Source organism: Delphinapterus leucas, chromosome 1 (assembly GCF_059928025.1).
Source record: "Delphinapterus leucas isolate spDelLeu-1000000601 "Yukka" chromosome 1, BTC_Dleu_Yukka2, whole genome shotgun sequence".
Taxonomy (NCBI): Eukaryota; Metazoa; Chordata; class Mammalia; order Artiodactyla; family Monodontidae; genus Delphinapterus; species Delphinapterus leucas.
In genome coordinates this window covers 95,703,537-95,722,270 of record NC_143129.1, presented here as the reverse complement: position 1 = coordinate 95,722,270, position 18,734 = coordinate 95,703,537, and the positions used below count along the sequence as shown (strand labels likewise).

The following is an 18,734-nucleotide window of genomic DNA, read 5'->3' as shown; positions in this document are numbered from 1 at the left end:
AAGTGTGTCATGGAAGGGACTGTTTCCTCTCCCTTGTAAGTTGAAAGTGTTTTTTTACATTCTGAAAGAGAAAACAGATGTATTGACTTGTGTTTAACAGCTTTCTGCATGCAAACTTTCTGACGGGACCAAGAAACTACCATTCCAGTGAGTTGAGACTTTTGAGTTTACTCTAGGGTGCACACAGCCTTCCAGAGTTGCATTTTTTTAACCCCCCAAAGAGGCACCTCCAGGAAAGGCTCCAGCCACAGGAGCCAAGAGTGCACCACACCACCTGAGCAACCACCAAATGAAGGAAAGAGGAATCTGGAGCGAAACTTCTCGTTTCCTGTCGCTGCTGGGAGAGACTAGACTTGCTCCTTCTCACATGGCTTAAGCCTAGCTATAAACCCAACCATGTAGCTTGCCAGCTGGCCACAAGCTCAGGGGGCTTTCGGGGCAGCCGCCTTGTTGTGATCCCTTTTCCGCCCTTTGGCCAGTGTCATTCCTGTACAGATAACGGTACCGGAACGCCCTCCACTTCCTAGAGTCCTCTTTATGTCATGGTTCCGCTTTCAAGAAAACATGGGGGCGAAACGCAAAGCAAAAGAACAGACTAAAGGCAAAATTACCCCCATCAGCTCCTTTCATGCCTCTCCATCGTTACTATAAAAGAGCTGGATCAAATTCCTTTCGTTGCCTCCCGCCACACACACGCGCGCGCGCACACACACACACACAGGTAGGTGCAGGGCACCCTAAGTCAGCTTGTTCCCGCCTCACAGAAAGCCCTTACGAAATCCTCATACCGTCTCAGGACGCAGGGCCCTAGCCTTCAGCTAAAGAGCTAAACCATCTCAAGCCAAGGTACAAGAAGCCGAAGTGGTCCGCAAAGCAGAAGGCTGCGAGGCAGGGGAAACCGAACGCACCTAGATGTTTGCATTTACACAAAGAAATTACCCGGCTGATTAATGCGATTTGCCGGCTGGAGGCGGAGGCGCCCGCGCCGGCCTCCTTACCTGGGACATCTGCGGCCTCAGGTTGATCTCCTTCAGGTTGATGGAGTGCGCCCGGAGGTTGTTGAGCAGCTGGCAGAGCAGGACTCCATCGCGGAGGGTCTGAGCCAGGTCGAACACCTGCGCCGAGTCCCAGGTCACCCGGTGGTTGGCGGGCAGCACCTTGCAGTGGATGAGCCACAGCGCGCACTGCTTCCACGGCTCCATGCCCGACGGCTCCGGGACGCTGCCGGGCCGGGGCAGGCGGCGAGGATGCAGCGGCGGCCGCCGCGGTTCCTCCGCCTCCCCGACGCCAGCCGCGGTCGGCCCGTTTCCTGCAAGTGTACGACTGTGCGAGAGAGCAGGAGCCGCGGCAGGCGGACGGGGTGCCCCGCGCGGGGCTTGGTTCCGGTCTCGGCCCGGGTCCACCGCCGCCCGACCGCCGCTGCAAGCGAGTCCCCCGCGCTCTTCGTGCGCCCCGGCCGGCTCGGCGGCGGCGACCGAGCACAGGCTTCCTACTCGCGAGCCCGGCGCCGGGCGACTGAGCATGCCCAGCACGCCGGCCAGTCTCGCTGCCGTCTGCGAATCCCCAGAGGCGCGGGTGGGAGAGCGCGCGCCGCCCTGGCCTGGGGTCGGCGGCCCGGGCGGGGAAGGGGAGGGGAGGGGGGAGGAGAGGGGCGGTGGCAGCCAAGCGGATCCCAGGGCCCCCGCCTACCACGAGCCCTCAGGTTGGCGGAGCTCACCCAGCTCCAGGCGCCCGGGGATCTTCTCTCCGGACGCCTCCCCGGTTTGGGGAGAGCGCGTCTGAACAATGTAGTCCGGTGGGGGCTCCTGTTAGGACCTCCTAAACGGCAATGACAGTTTTTAAAGGGTCCGAGAGGTGCCAAGGATTAATTGGGGCATCCGTACTCCCCAGAGAAATGGAAAGAAAAAAAAAAAGGCAAAGGGCATGTTGAGAACGCAACGCTTAAAGTTACAGAGATCTTTACCCCCTCACCCCCTTCCACCCTCTAAATTCTCTTCCCACAGATAGTTCCTGTTCCTCCAAGTTAGTTGCTCGTAAAGATGTTTTGGCACCTTAAAGTGAGTGTGTGGAGACGCCTGCTGAAACCCTTCCCCGCCCGCCCCCCCCCCACAAGCCTATTTCGACGCGAGGTGTTTTTCACTTAGAGATAGTTTCCTTCTGCCCTCTCAGGCTCGGAACTGTTCGGCGTCGCAGTCCGAGCCCTTCAGCTGACAGCCCAAAAACCTGCCGGGGAGAAATAGGCCTGTGAAATGCCCACGGAGCCACGGCGGCCACACTGCGCATGCGTCGGCGACGGGCCCGGGTTTGAGCGCAATTAAATCTCAGTCTTCAGCTGCACCAGTTGGGCTAAGCTTTGGGACCCTTAGTGGAACATGACCCCAGAACTCTAGTGCTGGCTGAGCAGTGCATTCTCATTTCTTAAATTTAGGGGGGGACTCCTAACTGCCCCTTTTACTCCCACTGCCCCTCAAAACCAAAAATAGTGTTTAAATTATTTATCGCTAAATATTGCCACATTGAACTCTTGCTGCTCTCTGTAAATGTGGTCCTGGGTCACCGTTTAGAGATATATTCTTTTAAATTTTGAAAATAAAAATAAAATATGAAATCACTTGGGATTTTAGATCATTTTTTATTGTACTATTACATTACTGTAGCTCAAATTTTCTATTGTGAACCATATTAATCTTATAAGCAGGTCAAAATGTTATTTTTAAAAGTATATCTGATCTGTTAAGCACAGAGCCTGCGTCCTTTCCCACTAGCCTGTGACAAGCGTAGCACACTGTGTACACTGAGCATTAAACAATAAATCAGCCTGAGGATTTCCTTTCCTCACGCTGATCCTGCCCCAGCAACTTCCTCTTGTGTTCAAACCAGATTGCATCAATGGTACAATGTTTCCTAACCTGTAATTTTGGCAAATAAATCATACAAAACTCTTTTGCTGTACACGTGAAACGAACAGCATTGTAAGTCAACTATACTCCAATATAAAATAAAAATTTAATTTAAAAAATAAAATAAACTTTACATATGATCTTTAGAAACAAAATCTAACACAACTGAATCGCTATGTAATACAAGGTCCTGCATAAAGAGAAATCAAATTAGCAAAGAAGTTTCATAAAAAAGGAAGAAATAGTCAACAAAAATATAAATTTTGTTTCGGGTAGCATCAGATCACCTTTGGGGGTTGTAGGACACTTCCAAAGCCCAAATGATATATATCAGGAGGCAGATCTGGGTTTAGAGTCTGAGCATGGCAAGTTTCTAGCAACATGACCTGGGGAAAATGATCTAATTCCTCTAACCTTCAGTTGTCACATACGTAAAATGGGAAAAATAATGTTCACCTCATAGTGTTGGTGTGAGGATCAAATGATACAGTGCCTTGCTATTCAAGATGCAGTTTATGGACTGACAGCATCACCCAGGAGCTTGTTAGAAATGTAGACTCTTGGGTCCTACCTCCACACTGAATGAATCAAAACCTACATTTTAAAAAGATCCCCAGGTGACATATATTTACACTAAAGTCTGAGAAGCACTGATATAATGCCAAGATATGCGATGCCTATCACTTAGTGAGAACTCTATAAACATTAATCAATAGCTTTTAGTTCACAAAAAGGCAGCAATGACCTACTAAATTCTATTTAACTTTTTATAATTTATATATATTACATATGACATATAATATATATATTAAAAATATAACTTCAAAACATAATATCTCTCAAGTACAGTAAGCCAGAGAGTGCAGAGAAGGGCAACAGGAAAATATAAGGAAGGCCTAGAAGAGAAGGAGGCTGGTGGAAGTGCAGGCATCTTCAAGTAAACAAGGAGCTCAGTGGCAAAAGTTGAGTCATGTGGAAGACAGTGTCAGAACTTCATATGAGAACAAAAATGGCAATGGGCTTTTTTGAGCTGTCATCTGTGGTCCTTCCTTTAAAACCTTACAATCTAATGACAATGATAAGTTGAGTGATAGGGTACTAAATTCTGTCAGTGGCACCTCCCTGTCATTCCAGGGCCCCAGTGTTCCAATGAAAGCCATTCTTGCACACATGACATGAGACTCAGGACACAGTGGTCCCACTGCCCTGCAGGCCTATGTGAGCACCTGAAGCACATCCACACTCTACCATTTACTGAATGCCAAGCCCTCTATTGAGCGCTTCACGTACATTATCTGCAAGTTAGAGGAAATCACCACCACCATCACCATAGATGAAGAACCAAGATCAAAGGCATTAATCACCTTGCTCCCGGTTACAAAGCTCAGTAACAGCCTGAGTTTCACTGGCCTCCACAGCTATGCTGTTTCTGTTCGAAACTGCTCCCCATTGTAATAATTACCTTAGCAAGTTTAATTACTGGTTTAAATGTCTTTCTCCCTGCTAGACTGAAACACCTTGAAGGCAGGAGTGATAACTTATTCATCTTCAAATTCCCAGAACCAACCCTGGTGCTTGGTGCACCACAAGCACTCAATAAATATTAGTCGAGGGAGTAAATGAATGAACAAATGAGCTATGTTGCCCGTTTTTACTCCTTCGGTTCTCTCTTCCTGGCAGAGCAAAAAGATCAGGAATTATTCACACCGGTATTTCTTTCACCAGGTATCAGGGCCCCATGAAAGGAAGGTCCGTTGCTTCCTGTGTGTCTCATTAGCATTTCTGGACCCTCCAGCATAGCAGGCAGCCTGCTCCTCTCCAGCATGGCTCTGCGGTTTGGATCATTGCCTCAGCCCTACACTTTATACAAAAGGGAAATGTGATGGGTGGCATCCCGAGCTGCAGGAAAGACAATAAATGATGGATGTCACATTCTAGGTCTCTTTCCATGTTCAAAATTACACGATAATCAGAAAAGTAAGGATTAGAAAATTCACTAGATTATGCCTCAGTCCTAATGTACCAAATGACTGAAGTAAAGCTGGTGAGCGCCATGTAAATCCACTGTTCGCTAGAATCTGTGTTGTCGCTCAATCCGTACCATTTTTTCTTCTTATTCTTTCAACTCCTAAGTTTAGAAAAGCACTAAGATTTATCTACCACCAAGAAATTGAGAAACCCAAATTTCTTATTCCTTATTTATTTCTTAATTTATGACACAAAAGAGGCACATCATTTTGAAGCATATTGAAGATAAATCAGTATAGGAAAGAATTAAAAACACACAAAAATAAATATTGTATACTGCAAACTGAAATCCGCTTCTCCGTCTGTTAGGTTAATTTTCTTCAACTACAATCAAATGTTGGTTGGTTTCACATAAACATTAGGGATGCAGGCTTTAAGTTTCTAGTAATTTGATACTGCTTTAAATGTGAGAGAGTGGCATTGACATATATACACTACCAAATATAAAATAGCTAGTGGGAAGCAGCCGCATAGCACAGGCAGATCATCTAGGTGCTTTGTGACCTAGAGGGGTGGGATAGGGAAGGAGGGAGGGAGACGCAAGAGGGAGGGGATATGCGGATATATGTATACATATAGCTGATTCACTTTGTTATACAGCAGAACTAACACAACATTGTAAAGCAATTATACTCCAATAAAGATGTTTTAAAAAATAAAAACTGATGCAACAAAAATGAATAAATAAATAAATACCACAAAGCCGTTGTGAAAATAGGATGGGGGTAGATTGGGATTTCTATAACAATCATTCTTTTAATAAATGTTCCCAATTCAGTGTGAACTTAAAGATTTTTAGGTACAACTGAGCAGGATCTTTTTAGGATCTCAGGATATTTTTTCTCTTCTGACCTGTTTAAGTCCTGATAGTAATAAGAACAACAACAATGAAAATAATGTCCCTTTTCAAGATGTCACTTAGAATCTAACAAAATAAATTTACGAGAAATAATTTATGACACAAACAGCTTCCAAAGAAGCAGCTTAAAAAGGACCATAAGAACATGACCCTAAGTCTTTTTGTTACAAGGGATGGACTAATTAGGTAACTAATGTGCAAATAAATGAAAATACAACTGTTCCCCCTTTCTCTGCGGGACACACACACACACACACACACACACACACACACACAAAATGAGGCTCCAAAGGTTTAATTCACCAAGTTAATTGCACCTCAGCTGGGTCTTCTCAGAATCTGGTTCAATTAAACATGCTGTACCCCTCAAGCTCTGCTTAGACATTCATCCGTTGTTAAACATTAGCTGTGACTCAAGTACACATTATGTTTTAAAGATGACTGAGAAGGTCGAACTTACAGGGAAAAGCTAAATAGTTATGTATTCCTGTGAGTAACTAAAGGTCTTAATCTAATTTGGGAAACATTTCAATTTCATTTGCATGTTGATATAAACAAACTGTCAAAGAGAGAGCTCTTCACACCGCGATGGTGAATATTAAAATCCAATGTAAGGAAACTTTTGTGGGAAGTCCTTGGTGCTCCTGTTTCCAAATTCTATGCATATCTCAATCATTATACTAAGTTCCTTGCAGAATAATTATCTCTTTGTCTGACACCACAACTACCACCATCTTCCCTGTACCCGCACCATGACCCTCCTGTGAGCTCCTTGGGAACAGGGATTGTATTTAATTCATGTCACATCTCCAATGCCTAGCACCTAGTAGGGGATAGAGGGAGGGAGGGAAGAAAGGAGGGAGAGAGGGAGAGAGGGAGGGACTGATGAATGAGATGAAGAAGATGCAAATCATACAATGATAGTGATGCTGGGAGAGGAGCTCAGCAAGGCTAAAGTTCCCTTTACCATTTCCACATTTCACCCAGATTTACTCCTGCCACCAACAATGTCCTTAGGAAAATAAAGCAATTCTGCAGGACTGATTGGCTTTATCCATGTGAAGAGAGTACAGAAGTATTAAAAAGCCCCCTGATTTTTGTTTAAATTTTCTTTAACAATTGAAATCCATTATCACACAACTGAAAACTCCCTGGAAAAGTTAACGTTTAGTTAAATTCATACCTCATGCCTGAGAGCAGATAACAACAACAGCTATTATTTACTGAGATATTATGAGCACTGACAGCTAGCTATTGAACATTCTGTGCATTATTTTATTTGATTCTCAACGTCTCTGAGGTAAGTACAATTATTTACCTCATTTCAGGGATGAGGAAACTCAGGCTAAGAAAGCTCAACTATCTTTCCTAAATGCAAGCAGCCAGTAAGTGGCAGAACCAGCATTGGAGCCCAAGCATCCTAATGCCAAGATCCACACGTGATCGACACATCCACACATGATGCCATTCTGCCTCCCTAGAGATTTATACAGAGAGATTCCCAAGAGCAGATTGCAATGAGATGGCTTTATACATAATCAACTTTAGATGCTCCGCACCTGTGCAAACTCATGACTAAAGTACAGTTTTAATATTTACATAAATGACATTCCCCCCCTACTGCTATTCAGCTATCAGGAAAAGAATCTAAATCTGTTTGGTAAAGAATGTTATTTTAAATCTTTGTTTTTATTCTTAAATATTCTATTTTTTTATTTTTAAAATGTTAAGCATTCCATTTATTCTTTTCTACTATAACCCTTTTGTTTTATTTTGTTGTGTTTTGTTATGCTTCAGACTAACATCAGGTTTTGAAACACTGTGGTTTAGAAAACCTGTAGGTATCTTTTTTGATCATCAGACTCATTTTGACAAGACGGGAGTGATTTAATAAAAAGGTTCCCAGCTTTTCTGGGAACTGACATGAGAATGCTAAAAAGCACCAAAATAGGGACTTCCCTGGTGGCGCAGTGGTTAAGAATCCGCCTGCCAGTGCAGGGGACACGGGTTCCAGCCCTTGTCCCGGAAGATCCCACATGCCGCGGAGCAACTAAGCCCCTGCGTCACAACTACTGCAGCCTGCGTGCGTGCCTAGAGCCCGTGTTCCACAACAAAGAGAAGCCATCGCAAATGAGAAGCCCGCGCACCATAACAAAGAGTAGCCCCCGCGCGCCGCAACTAGAGAAAGCCGGCACACAGAAACGAAGACCCAACGTAGCCAAAAAATAAATGAATAAATAAATTTATTAAAAAAATAAAAAGCACCAAAATGGAAACCTAATTGCCTTATTAACTTCACACATGTGCACACACAGACATCCTCACATTCATGTATTTGTAGACAGTTTACGTTCCATTCTGTAATCGTGGCATTAGGTTACCTATAAAATCATAATCTGGTTTTTATTGCCCAAACACAAAAGGGAGACACCGGCAGCACTAAAAGAACACCATATCCGATCAGAATGAAAACACAATAATTACTTCTGTTTCAAACTGTTTGGTTTGTTGCTGGCTATAACTTTTAAGTTGTTCTTACAGAAAGTTCCCAGATTTAGGAAATAACTCATGTGTTCTGCTAACTTTGTTTTCACCCCTCGCTGACGTATTTCAGGAATTAAACTTCAGGGCTGTTTAGATCAGAGCATAGTGTTGACAGAAGAGTAATAATTCAGATGACTTTAAAGAGAGAAGAGGATGAAATTGGTAGACCTGAAGAAAATAGGACAAGTGCTTTTTTGTATATTTTAAACGTCATTACAATATAGGAAGAACAATCATTTCCAAAAAAAAGGGTGCAGGGGGGATTACTGTCCATTACCAAAAAACAAAAACAAAAACGCTGCCAATATATCAAATCTGATTTTCCTACCACATTTAATAAATATTTAGCACTTTCTAAGTGCAAAAACACTCTTCTGAATTTTATGTGAGGATACAGAATAAAAGTGACACAGGGTTCCATACTAAATCTCTGTGAAAATTTAGTTAACACTACAAGGCAAGGATGTTATAGTTGGCACAGAGACCCCAGATTTTTCTGTGCAGTGCTGTTTTCATATTTAATATCAACTGCTTATAGTGGTTGAAACTAGAGTAAACTTATGAACACGTACCGAGCTAGGATTGCTAGATAAACCAAACACAGAATACCTTTTTCTTGAGGTCTGCCGTAGGCCTAGAAGAGCAGCCAGCTAAATGAAGTCTATTATCTTCTAGAATCCTGCTATCTCCACCTTTATGTCCCTTTCCCTCTGTCTACTTAATGACTCTAAGTAACAGGAACCAGGAATAACTTCTGGGGTGCCCCCAGGCCCAAAAATGTCGACACATGCAATTCGATGAAGCAAAAAGAGTTGATGGCATTAATTAAAAACTCCAAAGTGTTGAAAATCCTGACTAATCAAGGTAATTCACAACAAACCCCCCTCCTCCTGTATCAGCACTCATCTCCCAAGCTACCCTGCTTCAGCACTAAATGGTTCAGATTTCTCATAATACAATGGGAGAGGGGCGGGTGCTGGCCACTGGGGAAGATGAGTGATCAATACCAGCACAAGGGCTATGGTCTCCCAACCCCTCTCCATCACACTGATGGGGAATTGAGTTACTTGAATCAAAGTGAATGAGATTTTGCTGCTCGCTGCCTATCAGTGCCTTTCATTTTGATCTGTCTTTTATTTGAAAGTGCCTGGGAAGATGTGGTCACTGGCTGAAATTTCTCTTTCTAGCTGCGTGCTGTGATCTGTATGTGGATGCTGGATGACTGTGACCCTACACCTCCACTGAAGATACCAGTTCAATTTTTAGGAAAAGGAAGAGGAGTCATTCTGCTGACCCAAAGCCAGTGGGTCTCCAGCACTGGAATGAGGATGAACAGAAAGGTCTTTCCTCACTACCACATCCGGTTTAGACATTTTATGGCAGATATCTGCCTCATAATTGCTTTTTCATTCTCATTACATCTCTCACATTCAGAGATTAAAAGTTCTTTAGGAACTCCTTTTAGAGTATATATGAAAGTGGCAATAGTTTCTTTATAGATCAAAAAGTGTTTACCTCTGAAGAGCCAGAAACTAGTATCAGTGAAGAAAGACTCTTACATAATAATCTAATTATTTTTGAAATCAGACTTAACTACCCTTTTTCACTTCCCTGCATTTAAAGATAGAGATAATATTTTGCTGCTTGTGAAAACAGATTCAAAGGAGATATAGGTTTAAAGATATTGTCTATGTTTGATCTGTCTTTCCCTCTAGTTTTTCTACCTGGAAGTTCTCCACAGTATTCTCAGGCTCTGCAGATAAACTGGAGAAGCCCCTAGCCCTGAATTCCACTTCTTCAAAGGATCTTTCAGGAATGAGCTAAGCAACGGTCAATTTGCAGCTGGATTTAAATCTAAACTGGCATCTCATTCAAGTTACACACCGTGGCAAACCAGAGCAGTTGTTAAATTAGTGTTGCCTGTGGACTCAGTTCCTACAGCTATGTAAGCCTTGCTATGCTCCGTGGCCACAAAATGTGGCTCTAACCTAAGCCAGATCTGTAGCCTATGCATATGATGAGTGGGTGGGAGGGTTCAGTTAGGCTGAGGCATCTTTCTCTGCCCGCATCAGACTCTGGTAAGCCCAGGTAAAGGCTGACTCCTCAGAGGACCCGCCCTGGTAATCAGTGACAACCTCATCCTTGCCTCACCACAACCACCATTCACCCATCCCCACCAGTGTCATTTCTACCTTGTCTTATGGTTGGTTTTAAGAGGAGTCCTTAAGGAAATACAGTGTCTAGTTCATCTGGGAATTCCCAAGAACCCACTAAATATTTATTGAATGAATGAACAAGTGAATAAGTGGTCTCGGACCTATTATTATAGACAGTTCTACCTCTAGTCTTAAGCTACAAAAAGTTTTCATGTTATTTCCAGCGTTCTTGTGCATATTTAACCTTCTGTTGCCTAGATTTTACATTATTGAAACAGTTTTCTCTAAAAAAATTGGAGAAGAGTGTAAGAAGAAGTCTAGAAGGAGTAAAGTGAAGGTTTAGGGGGTAGTAGTGGCAGAAGATAGAGGACAAATATAGCTCAGAAATGGTATGATTCATCCAATTAAAAAACAAAATTACTCCAAAAGTGCTAAAGAAGATAAAATACCTAGTGCAATTGTGGTGGTAAATGTTATCTATTTAGTTATTAATAAGCAATTACTATAAACAAAAATGTCATTAAAATAAAAATATGCTTATAGAAGTCTCAGAATTCTTTTTCAATAAGCCTAAATCATACTTCACTCTAGAAGGGGTAGTTTGTTTGTTTTTCAAAGAGATTTTCTCCATAATGGCTGAACTATACATGATTTGTGTGAGAGAGATAAGCTCTTCCAGCTGTTGAAAATTAGCTTAGTCGCCAGTCTAGTGAGACCGTCCATGAAATACCCTGATTATTGACAATTTGTTTTATCTGAGCTCTTTAAATTAAATATGGTTGCAGTTCATTCCAAGAAGAGGTCAAATCACTTAGCAGAGCATAAAGAAGAGAGGATGTGTCAGTACTACTCTTAATCAAATTCTTTCACTTTTTAAATTCTTTTTATTCTTGGCGTTGGTCGCCTAAATTCATCTTCAGGGTTATAAATGGTCATTGGCCATTTATCAGAGCAGGAGTCCTTCTTGAAGGGTGCAGGATTCTGGGGTTTTTTTTTTAATAAATTTATTTATTTGTTTTTGACTGTGTTGGGTCTTTGTTGCTGCGCATGGGATTTCTCTAGTTGTGGCGAGCGGGGGCTACTCTCCGTCGTGGTGCACGGGCTTCTCATTGCAGTGGCTTCTCTTGTTGCGGAGCATGGGCTCTAGGCCTGTGGGCTTCAGTAGTTGTGGCATGCAGGGCTCAGTAGTTGTGACACATGGGCTTAGTTGCTCTGCGGCATGTGGGATCTTCCCAGACCAGGGCTCAAACCCGTGTCCCCTGCATTGGCAGACAGATTCTTAACCACTGCGCTACCAGGGAGGTCTCAGGATTCTGTTACTCTAAACATATAGTGGGCTTCTGATTTTGAGCCATGAACTGAACTACATGTTTTACACATCTTATTTCATTTACAGTAGATCTGTGGAGAAGATGTTCTGTCCCAATTTTACAGGTCAGGAAAAAGGTTCAGAGAGATAGAGCAATGTTGACAATAGCCTGACTATAAAAAACAAGATTCCTGAATCTCACCTCAAACCACTAACTCAGAATTTATGGGGCATATCTAGGAATCTATTGAATCCGAATTTCTGCATTTTTTACTAGTGCTCCAGGGTGATGATGATGACCATTTATTATGAAAATTTTCAAACCTATGTAGAAGTAGAAAGAACTTTTACTAAACCCCCATGTACTCATCACCAGTTTCAACAGTTATCAACCAAAGGAGTATCTTTTCAGTTGTTCAGATTTTGCTCTGTGACGCTATAATTTCTACATCTATTGAATGAAATATCCAGGTGATTCTTTAAAATAATAAAATTTGAGAACCTGTGGGGTTTCCTGACTTTCTCATTGTCACTTAGCTGGGGAGCAGCAGAGCTGAGAAGCAAATCCAAAATATGCAGCTCCAAATAGGGTTTGCTTTCCATTAAACCATAGCTGTATCCATCAAGTCCATACATATTTATTGAGCTCCTTTATATTCATATGGCACCAGGTTGAGGACTAAAACATGTATAAAGAAATAAATGTATATTATTGTTTTTTAAACGTGTATAATGGAGAAGATGAAATAGACATATTTAATAGTTAAATATTTCAAAATGTCCTGTGACCAAAAACATGGCATAGATAATAAGCATATTCATGAATCAGAAAGTGGAAGATCAAAGAAGAATGAAACCATTTAAAAGTCTTTATAGAAGAGGTTAAGACTTGACTTAAACCCTCAGCAAGAAAAGACTTTACAACTGAAGAGTAATATGAGCAAAAACATAGCATTCAAAACAAACAAATTATTTTTGGAGGACTAAGGAAAGAGAAAAGGGGCTGGCTGGACCAGAGGGATCATATCAGGAGGTAGTATTGGATTGTCTGAGGGGCCAGATCTTGGAGGTTCTCAAAGGCAAGATAGAATGGGGTAACAAGAAGCCACTGGGAATCTTTGAATAGGAGAGAAATATGGTCAGAGTGGGAATTCAGGAAGAAAACTCTGGCCGCAGTATGTTTGGAAAAGATAAACTGAGGAATCTGGGTGACCAGACAAGAACTTATTGCACTGAATTGGGCATAAGATGAAAAGAATCAAGACTTGGGAGTGGCTGTGGAGCATTTTATAGAGTCAGCTGAACTTGGTGGGGACAACATGAAGGGAAGAGTTAAGAAGGATTCTGAGGTTTCGTAACTGGGTAGTTAGAAGAACTGAGGAATATCAAAATGAGTTTTACTGAAGACATCAGAAGATAGGAGATTAGTGTTTGGGTGAGAATTAGGGTGGGAATGTTAGGGTTGAGAGTCATCAGAGTAGGAAATAGTTGAAACAGAGATAGATAGGAAATCAAGGGAAAGGCTCACTGGAAACTTATAATGGGATTCAGGAGACTGCTCACACTGAGGGAAGGAGAGAAAAAGAAAAGCTAGAGAAGAAATCGTTAGTGGCACTATGGATGACCCAGTGGGGCTGTCACTGAATTACCACAATCCAGGTCAGTGTCCACTGGAGGACTACTTCAACATTAGTTCCTGTGAGGTTGCCCATTATAAAACTGCCCCTGACTGGTGCTGAGTAGAAAGCCCTGCCATATAGCTTCTGCAGTGACTTCCAGATAATCAGTTAGGGCCAACCCTCATTCAATATATCTGACTTACAGAGCATTCAAAATGTCTTTTAAAATTTGGACTGTAGAAGATAAAAGAAATTAGCAAAAAATAATCGAAGCAGCTCAATGGTAAACTATACATGTTTCATAAAATACTCACTTAGGCCTATTCCATAGGTGTCTTATAGGTGTGGTCTTGTTGAGCCGTAATCCCTCCTCCCCCGCAATGAGGAGATCTACAATAGAGGTAGCATCTCAATTCTGCTTTAGGAGTTTATTTTACTTATCTGAGTCCATTTGTTCCCCTTCTATGATTCCAAATTGGTCTGTAACAATTAAGTCATTTATTAAGTAAGTATTTATTGATCACCCATCTTTTCTAATGCTGGAGATTCGTGGTAAATGAGACAGACAAAATCTTTATCTTCATGGAGTTTACAGTCTCCCTCTGACTTTGCTCAGTGACTAATGATTTACGAGTGTACTCATCCAGAATAAAGCAGACTTCCTAACTGTATCAATTGCATGTGCTATTGCTACCATTGCCTTTTTGGCTATGCATATATTTGAACTCTGATTTCACATTTGAACTCAAAGCTGTACTTTCTCCTCTACCTGCTAAGAACAGCATCAGACCTTCTGATTGTGAAGGCGTCCACATTCAGTTAAATTGTCACAGGGCCAGTGACATCATATCCCCAGTCCCCTGAATAGCCTCTCTTTCTGCTAATACCAAAGACACTGACTACTCCTGATCCCCCATTGCTATTACACCTCAGTGTTCAACCCTCATTCCCAAGTCTTCGTGACCCTTGTAGTTCTAATGCTGTCACCTGCTGAAACAAATAGTCTTACCCTGTGAGGCCTCAGTACAGTGCTACTAGGAAGAGTGACACCTGCCACCAAGAAACAGTCTTCCCCCATTTGTACCTCTCTCTAAACCCTTGGCAAATTCTGAGCCTGTAAAAGAAAATTTAAAATCAATGACTCTGACTACAAGCAGCACAAAAAATACTTTACTTCTTTCTTTCCTCCAATATCCAAGTTGCACTGTATCTCAGAGATCAAGATAGAAGAGAATTTCAAGAAGGATGGGGTGATAGACTCAGAGAACTGGGCTCAATTTTGGCAGGGCTCTCTGGTGCCATCTTGCACTTTCCCACCCATATATTAAAAGCAAGAGCAAATCACTTTTAGGCTCTTTTAAAAAACCAAACAAGTTTTGTCACTTTTAATTAAATGGATTGTATTTAACCAGGAAAATTACTTTTTTCAAGAAAAATGCAGTACATAAAAGGATATCTACTTAGCAGATAAAAACTACTGTATATAAAATAAACAACAAGTTCCTACTGTATAGCACGGGGAATTATATTCAATATCTTGTAATAAAATATAACGGAAAAGAATCTGAAAAAGAATATATACATATTCTTATTCACATATACATATGTGAAACATTTGCTGTATACCAGCAACTAACACAACATCGTAAATTAACTATATTTCAATTAAAAACATAATTTTTTTAAAAAAAGGATATCTACCCAGCCTTGCTAATACATTAAAAGAGAATGTTTCACTTTAGTGAGAATACATTTTTAATCATATCCTTTTAGAAACAAGCATTTCTATTTTTTCCTAATCATATACGAGCTAATATTTTCATCTCTCATTTAGGAAGCTTCCCTGCTTAAGTTATCCAGACAACTTTTATATTATTTTCTTCTAAATGACATTGATTATAAAATTATAAAGAATTTTTCTAATTAACACATGGTAAATTAAATCAATCCTGAAAAAAATTTTCTGAAAAAAAGCGTATTACTTTATGCTACAAAAATAACAGGACCAAAATCCAAGTTAAATAATTCTCAAATGAATTGTTTCAAAAGGAACATATTTCCTCTTAAGATGCACCCATGAAAAGTAAATTGTTTGCTTTACTGAGGCTCCCAAGGGAAAAGGACTGTCCACAGACATGAGGTTTACCATTGGAAAGAAATGCTGTTCTACATTTGAAGCTTTGTTCTTTTTCTAAGTTTGGAGGAGGCTCAGAAGCTTAAATCTTTTATTAAAAATTTATATGGCAGTTGTTACTACCTTATTTCAGTTTTCTTTTTCTCTTATCTTTCATGAATTTTGTATGATGAGGAAACAACCCCTCTGCTATTAAAAAATGCTTTTAACAAGAGAGAGATGTTATCAGCTACAAGAGGAAGGGATCAAATGATAGATTTAATTTCAGTGTAGAAAGGAGAGTTTCCCTCAATGGTCAAGAAAAGAAATACATTTAAACACACACAATCAAATTTGTAGCTCTCATGGCTTTACAACAATTAGGCTCCCATCAGGAATATGTTTTTATGTGAGAATTTATAAAGTTCACAGCGTGAGGTAAAAAAGGTTTTTCCTTCTCATAAAGAAAAATCAGTGCCCAAATTCCCATCAACACACGCTAAATGAAAACTTTCATGTTAATATGGACTATCTTATCTTGAGTTATTTTAGCATAGAACTTGTAACTTCAATTAAATATGGAATACATATTAAATTATAAAGTGTTTTAAACCCTGAGGCTTCTATGTAGAATAAATTAATCCTGTAGAGCCACATTACACATTGCTATCCTCTGACTCTATCTCAAAAGAGAAAATGTATCAGAAATTCAACAGAGGGTTATAAAAAATTATCAGGATATAGAGAAAATCATTCATTAGCATACTCTCTAAATAAAAGTGAATTTTTTTACAGTTTCTAGGTGAATAATTATCAATTCTTAATAAAATATATATCAATTCTTAATAAAATTGCATGCATAATATCTGAATCTCTGGAAATGAAAAGAAAAATGCTCTTCCTTCAAAATAAACTGGTTTCAATCAATATCCATCCGAATCTGCTAACTTCTGAGAACAAACTTTAACACAGCTGACATCCTTTTTCTACATTAGGAGAAACTGTGAGCTCAGAATCACCATCTGCACCCTTCTTCTGCCTTTCCCACCAAGAAATGATCTGGTAAGTTTCTCCCAAAGTGACTACTCTTCTCAGCTTCCCATCTCAGACACATAGCTGGTCATGACTTCAGAAAGTACGGTCCTGAATGCCTCATATGCCTCACACACAGACCATCCACATGGCATCCATTTACTAAAGCAATGCTGTAAATTCTAGCAAATGTCAGCCAATCTGTAGAAGATCAATATCATGGCAACACTCTAGACCAATGGTGGACAACAGGGTTCTAGCCCTAACTCCCCCACATCTGCCCACGTGACCTGGGACAATCTCCTGGGTCTTGGTTTTCCTTGTCCTATTGATTAAATGAACTGGACTCAATTATTTCCAAAGTCCCTTCCAACTCAAAATTCTGATTCTAAAGGCACCCACACTCTCTCCCAGTCCATCAGACTCAAAAACATGAGATTTAACTACATTGTTTTCATCTAAACTATCATCAAGCATCTTTTGGTTGGTTGGTTGGTTGGGTTTTCATCTTACTTGGACTTTATCCTCTTAGGCATGCTCCATAACCTTGTTAATTCATTCTTCCCATGTTTCATACCCACTTCTCAACATCTTTCCTAACTCTGAATCTTCAGGGGTTCCCTATAGCCTATCCTATTAAAGATTCTTAATGAGATGATAATATGCTACATTTTGAGAAATAATTCAGCTCCAACTCATCAATACAATCTTATTCTCCAATACAGCAGAGGCCATCGGCTCATCTCACCTCCAGCCTTTCATTTGCCACGGTCTCTCATCTTGCAAATACTCCATTCCCACTCCCAAACCTAGCCTGTTAGAATTCATATAAAATATGTATAAATTCCTACATATTTCTGAAATTCTTCATCCAGGTGCTCAAGACCTGCTGCTTTCAGCTAGGGCGATGTAGCATAGCACCGTGGTTATGAGTGCCTTGGCTGAAGTCAGACTGCTTACATCCAACTCCTGGGTCTGCCACTTGCTAGTTCTGTAACTTCGGATATGTGATATAACCTCTCTGTACTTTGGTCCATACAGTGGGGATACATTAATACCTACTGGATTGAGTTGCGGTGAGGCTAACAAGTTAACATGTGTAAAGCACCTGGAACAGTGCTAGGCACACAGTAGATATTCTAAAAGTGTTTGCAATCACTATTACACCAGACCCCTGTAGCATGCTTGGTCAGGAACATATATTTAGGCGTGTATATTTAAACTGTCATCTGCTACTCACTTCTCTTTCTCTCGACTAATTATAAAGAGAAGAGGAGAGCAAGAGTGATGCTACTGTCTCCACGGGCACAGAGTGCTGTTCAAACTTCCAGTATCCACAACCAGAGAGAGAAGTATGAAACTACAGAGGAAAGCTGTAACGATCATTAAAGGGTTGGAAAGTGATGATTACAAGGAAAGACTAAAGAGCAAGGACTAGTCATCCCCAAAATGGAACGTTAAAGGTTATTTAAATAAAGGTCTTTAGAATACAAAGGGCCCTTGAAACCTCACTGGGAATTGTTTGCTGTCCATTTTCAACTTCCCTATATTTCGTCCTTCCTTTCCCTCCCCATGACTGCATTCCTGCCAGGTCTCATTCTGTCCCTCTACCCTGGCTTACCTCAACCATGTTCCAGATACTCACATGCATTATGCTCACTACTATTCTGGAAGGTGGATTTCATTAAGCTTTTTATTGGAGCTTGATGATTAAAAAGATTGCCCACTGTCACACAACCGTGCCAGTAAGTAGCAGAACCAGAATTTACACACAGCTCTGTCTGATGCTAACACCCAAGGTTGGCCCACAACACACACCATCACTCCTATTTCTTCTTATAATTCCTGCTGCCTTATGCCTACCACTCCTCCCAACTCTTCCAGCTTTGCACAGTAATAGGCACATAAAAAAATATTCACTGAGAACATGCTGCTTCAGAAGAAACTGAGAGTTTTAAATACTGCAATAATTCAAGAAATTGGGAAATCTTTTTTTTTGAATAATTAAGATTAATACATTAACTAATTAGTTAATTGGCTCTCCAATGGGTAAGCTGGATTAAGATTCTAACAGGAAAGCATCTGTCTTGACAACTTTCTGAGTGCTTTTTGGAACCAAAGCTTTTTATGTTCATAGAAAATCCAAGTTGTAGAAAATTCTTTAGCCAATAAAA

The 18,734-nt window shown here is 40.9% G+C and overlaps 1 protein-coding gene across 6 annotated transcripts in view; it reads right to left on the bottom strand.

Moving 5' to 3' along the window:
• Positions 1-1,540, bottom strand: part of VAV3 (vav guanine nucleotide exchange factor 3) — a 397,836-nt gene extending 396,296 nt beyond the window's left edge. For 2 of the 6 annotated variants that reach the window (XM_089918787.1, XM_089918777.1), the window contains exon 1: positions 999-1,520. In XM_089918787.1, coding sequence (XP_089774913.1) covers positions 999-1,202 — 204 coding nt within the window. In that variant the 5' untranslated portion in view covers positions 1,203-1,520. Of the gene's footprint in view, positions 1-998 lie in introns of all 6 variants that reach the window. The other 4 variants (XR_016394621.1, XR_016394620.1, XM_089918782.1 and 1 more) reach the window with 4 other exon arrangements.
• Positions 1,541-18,734: the final 17,194 nt, after the last annotated feature.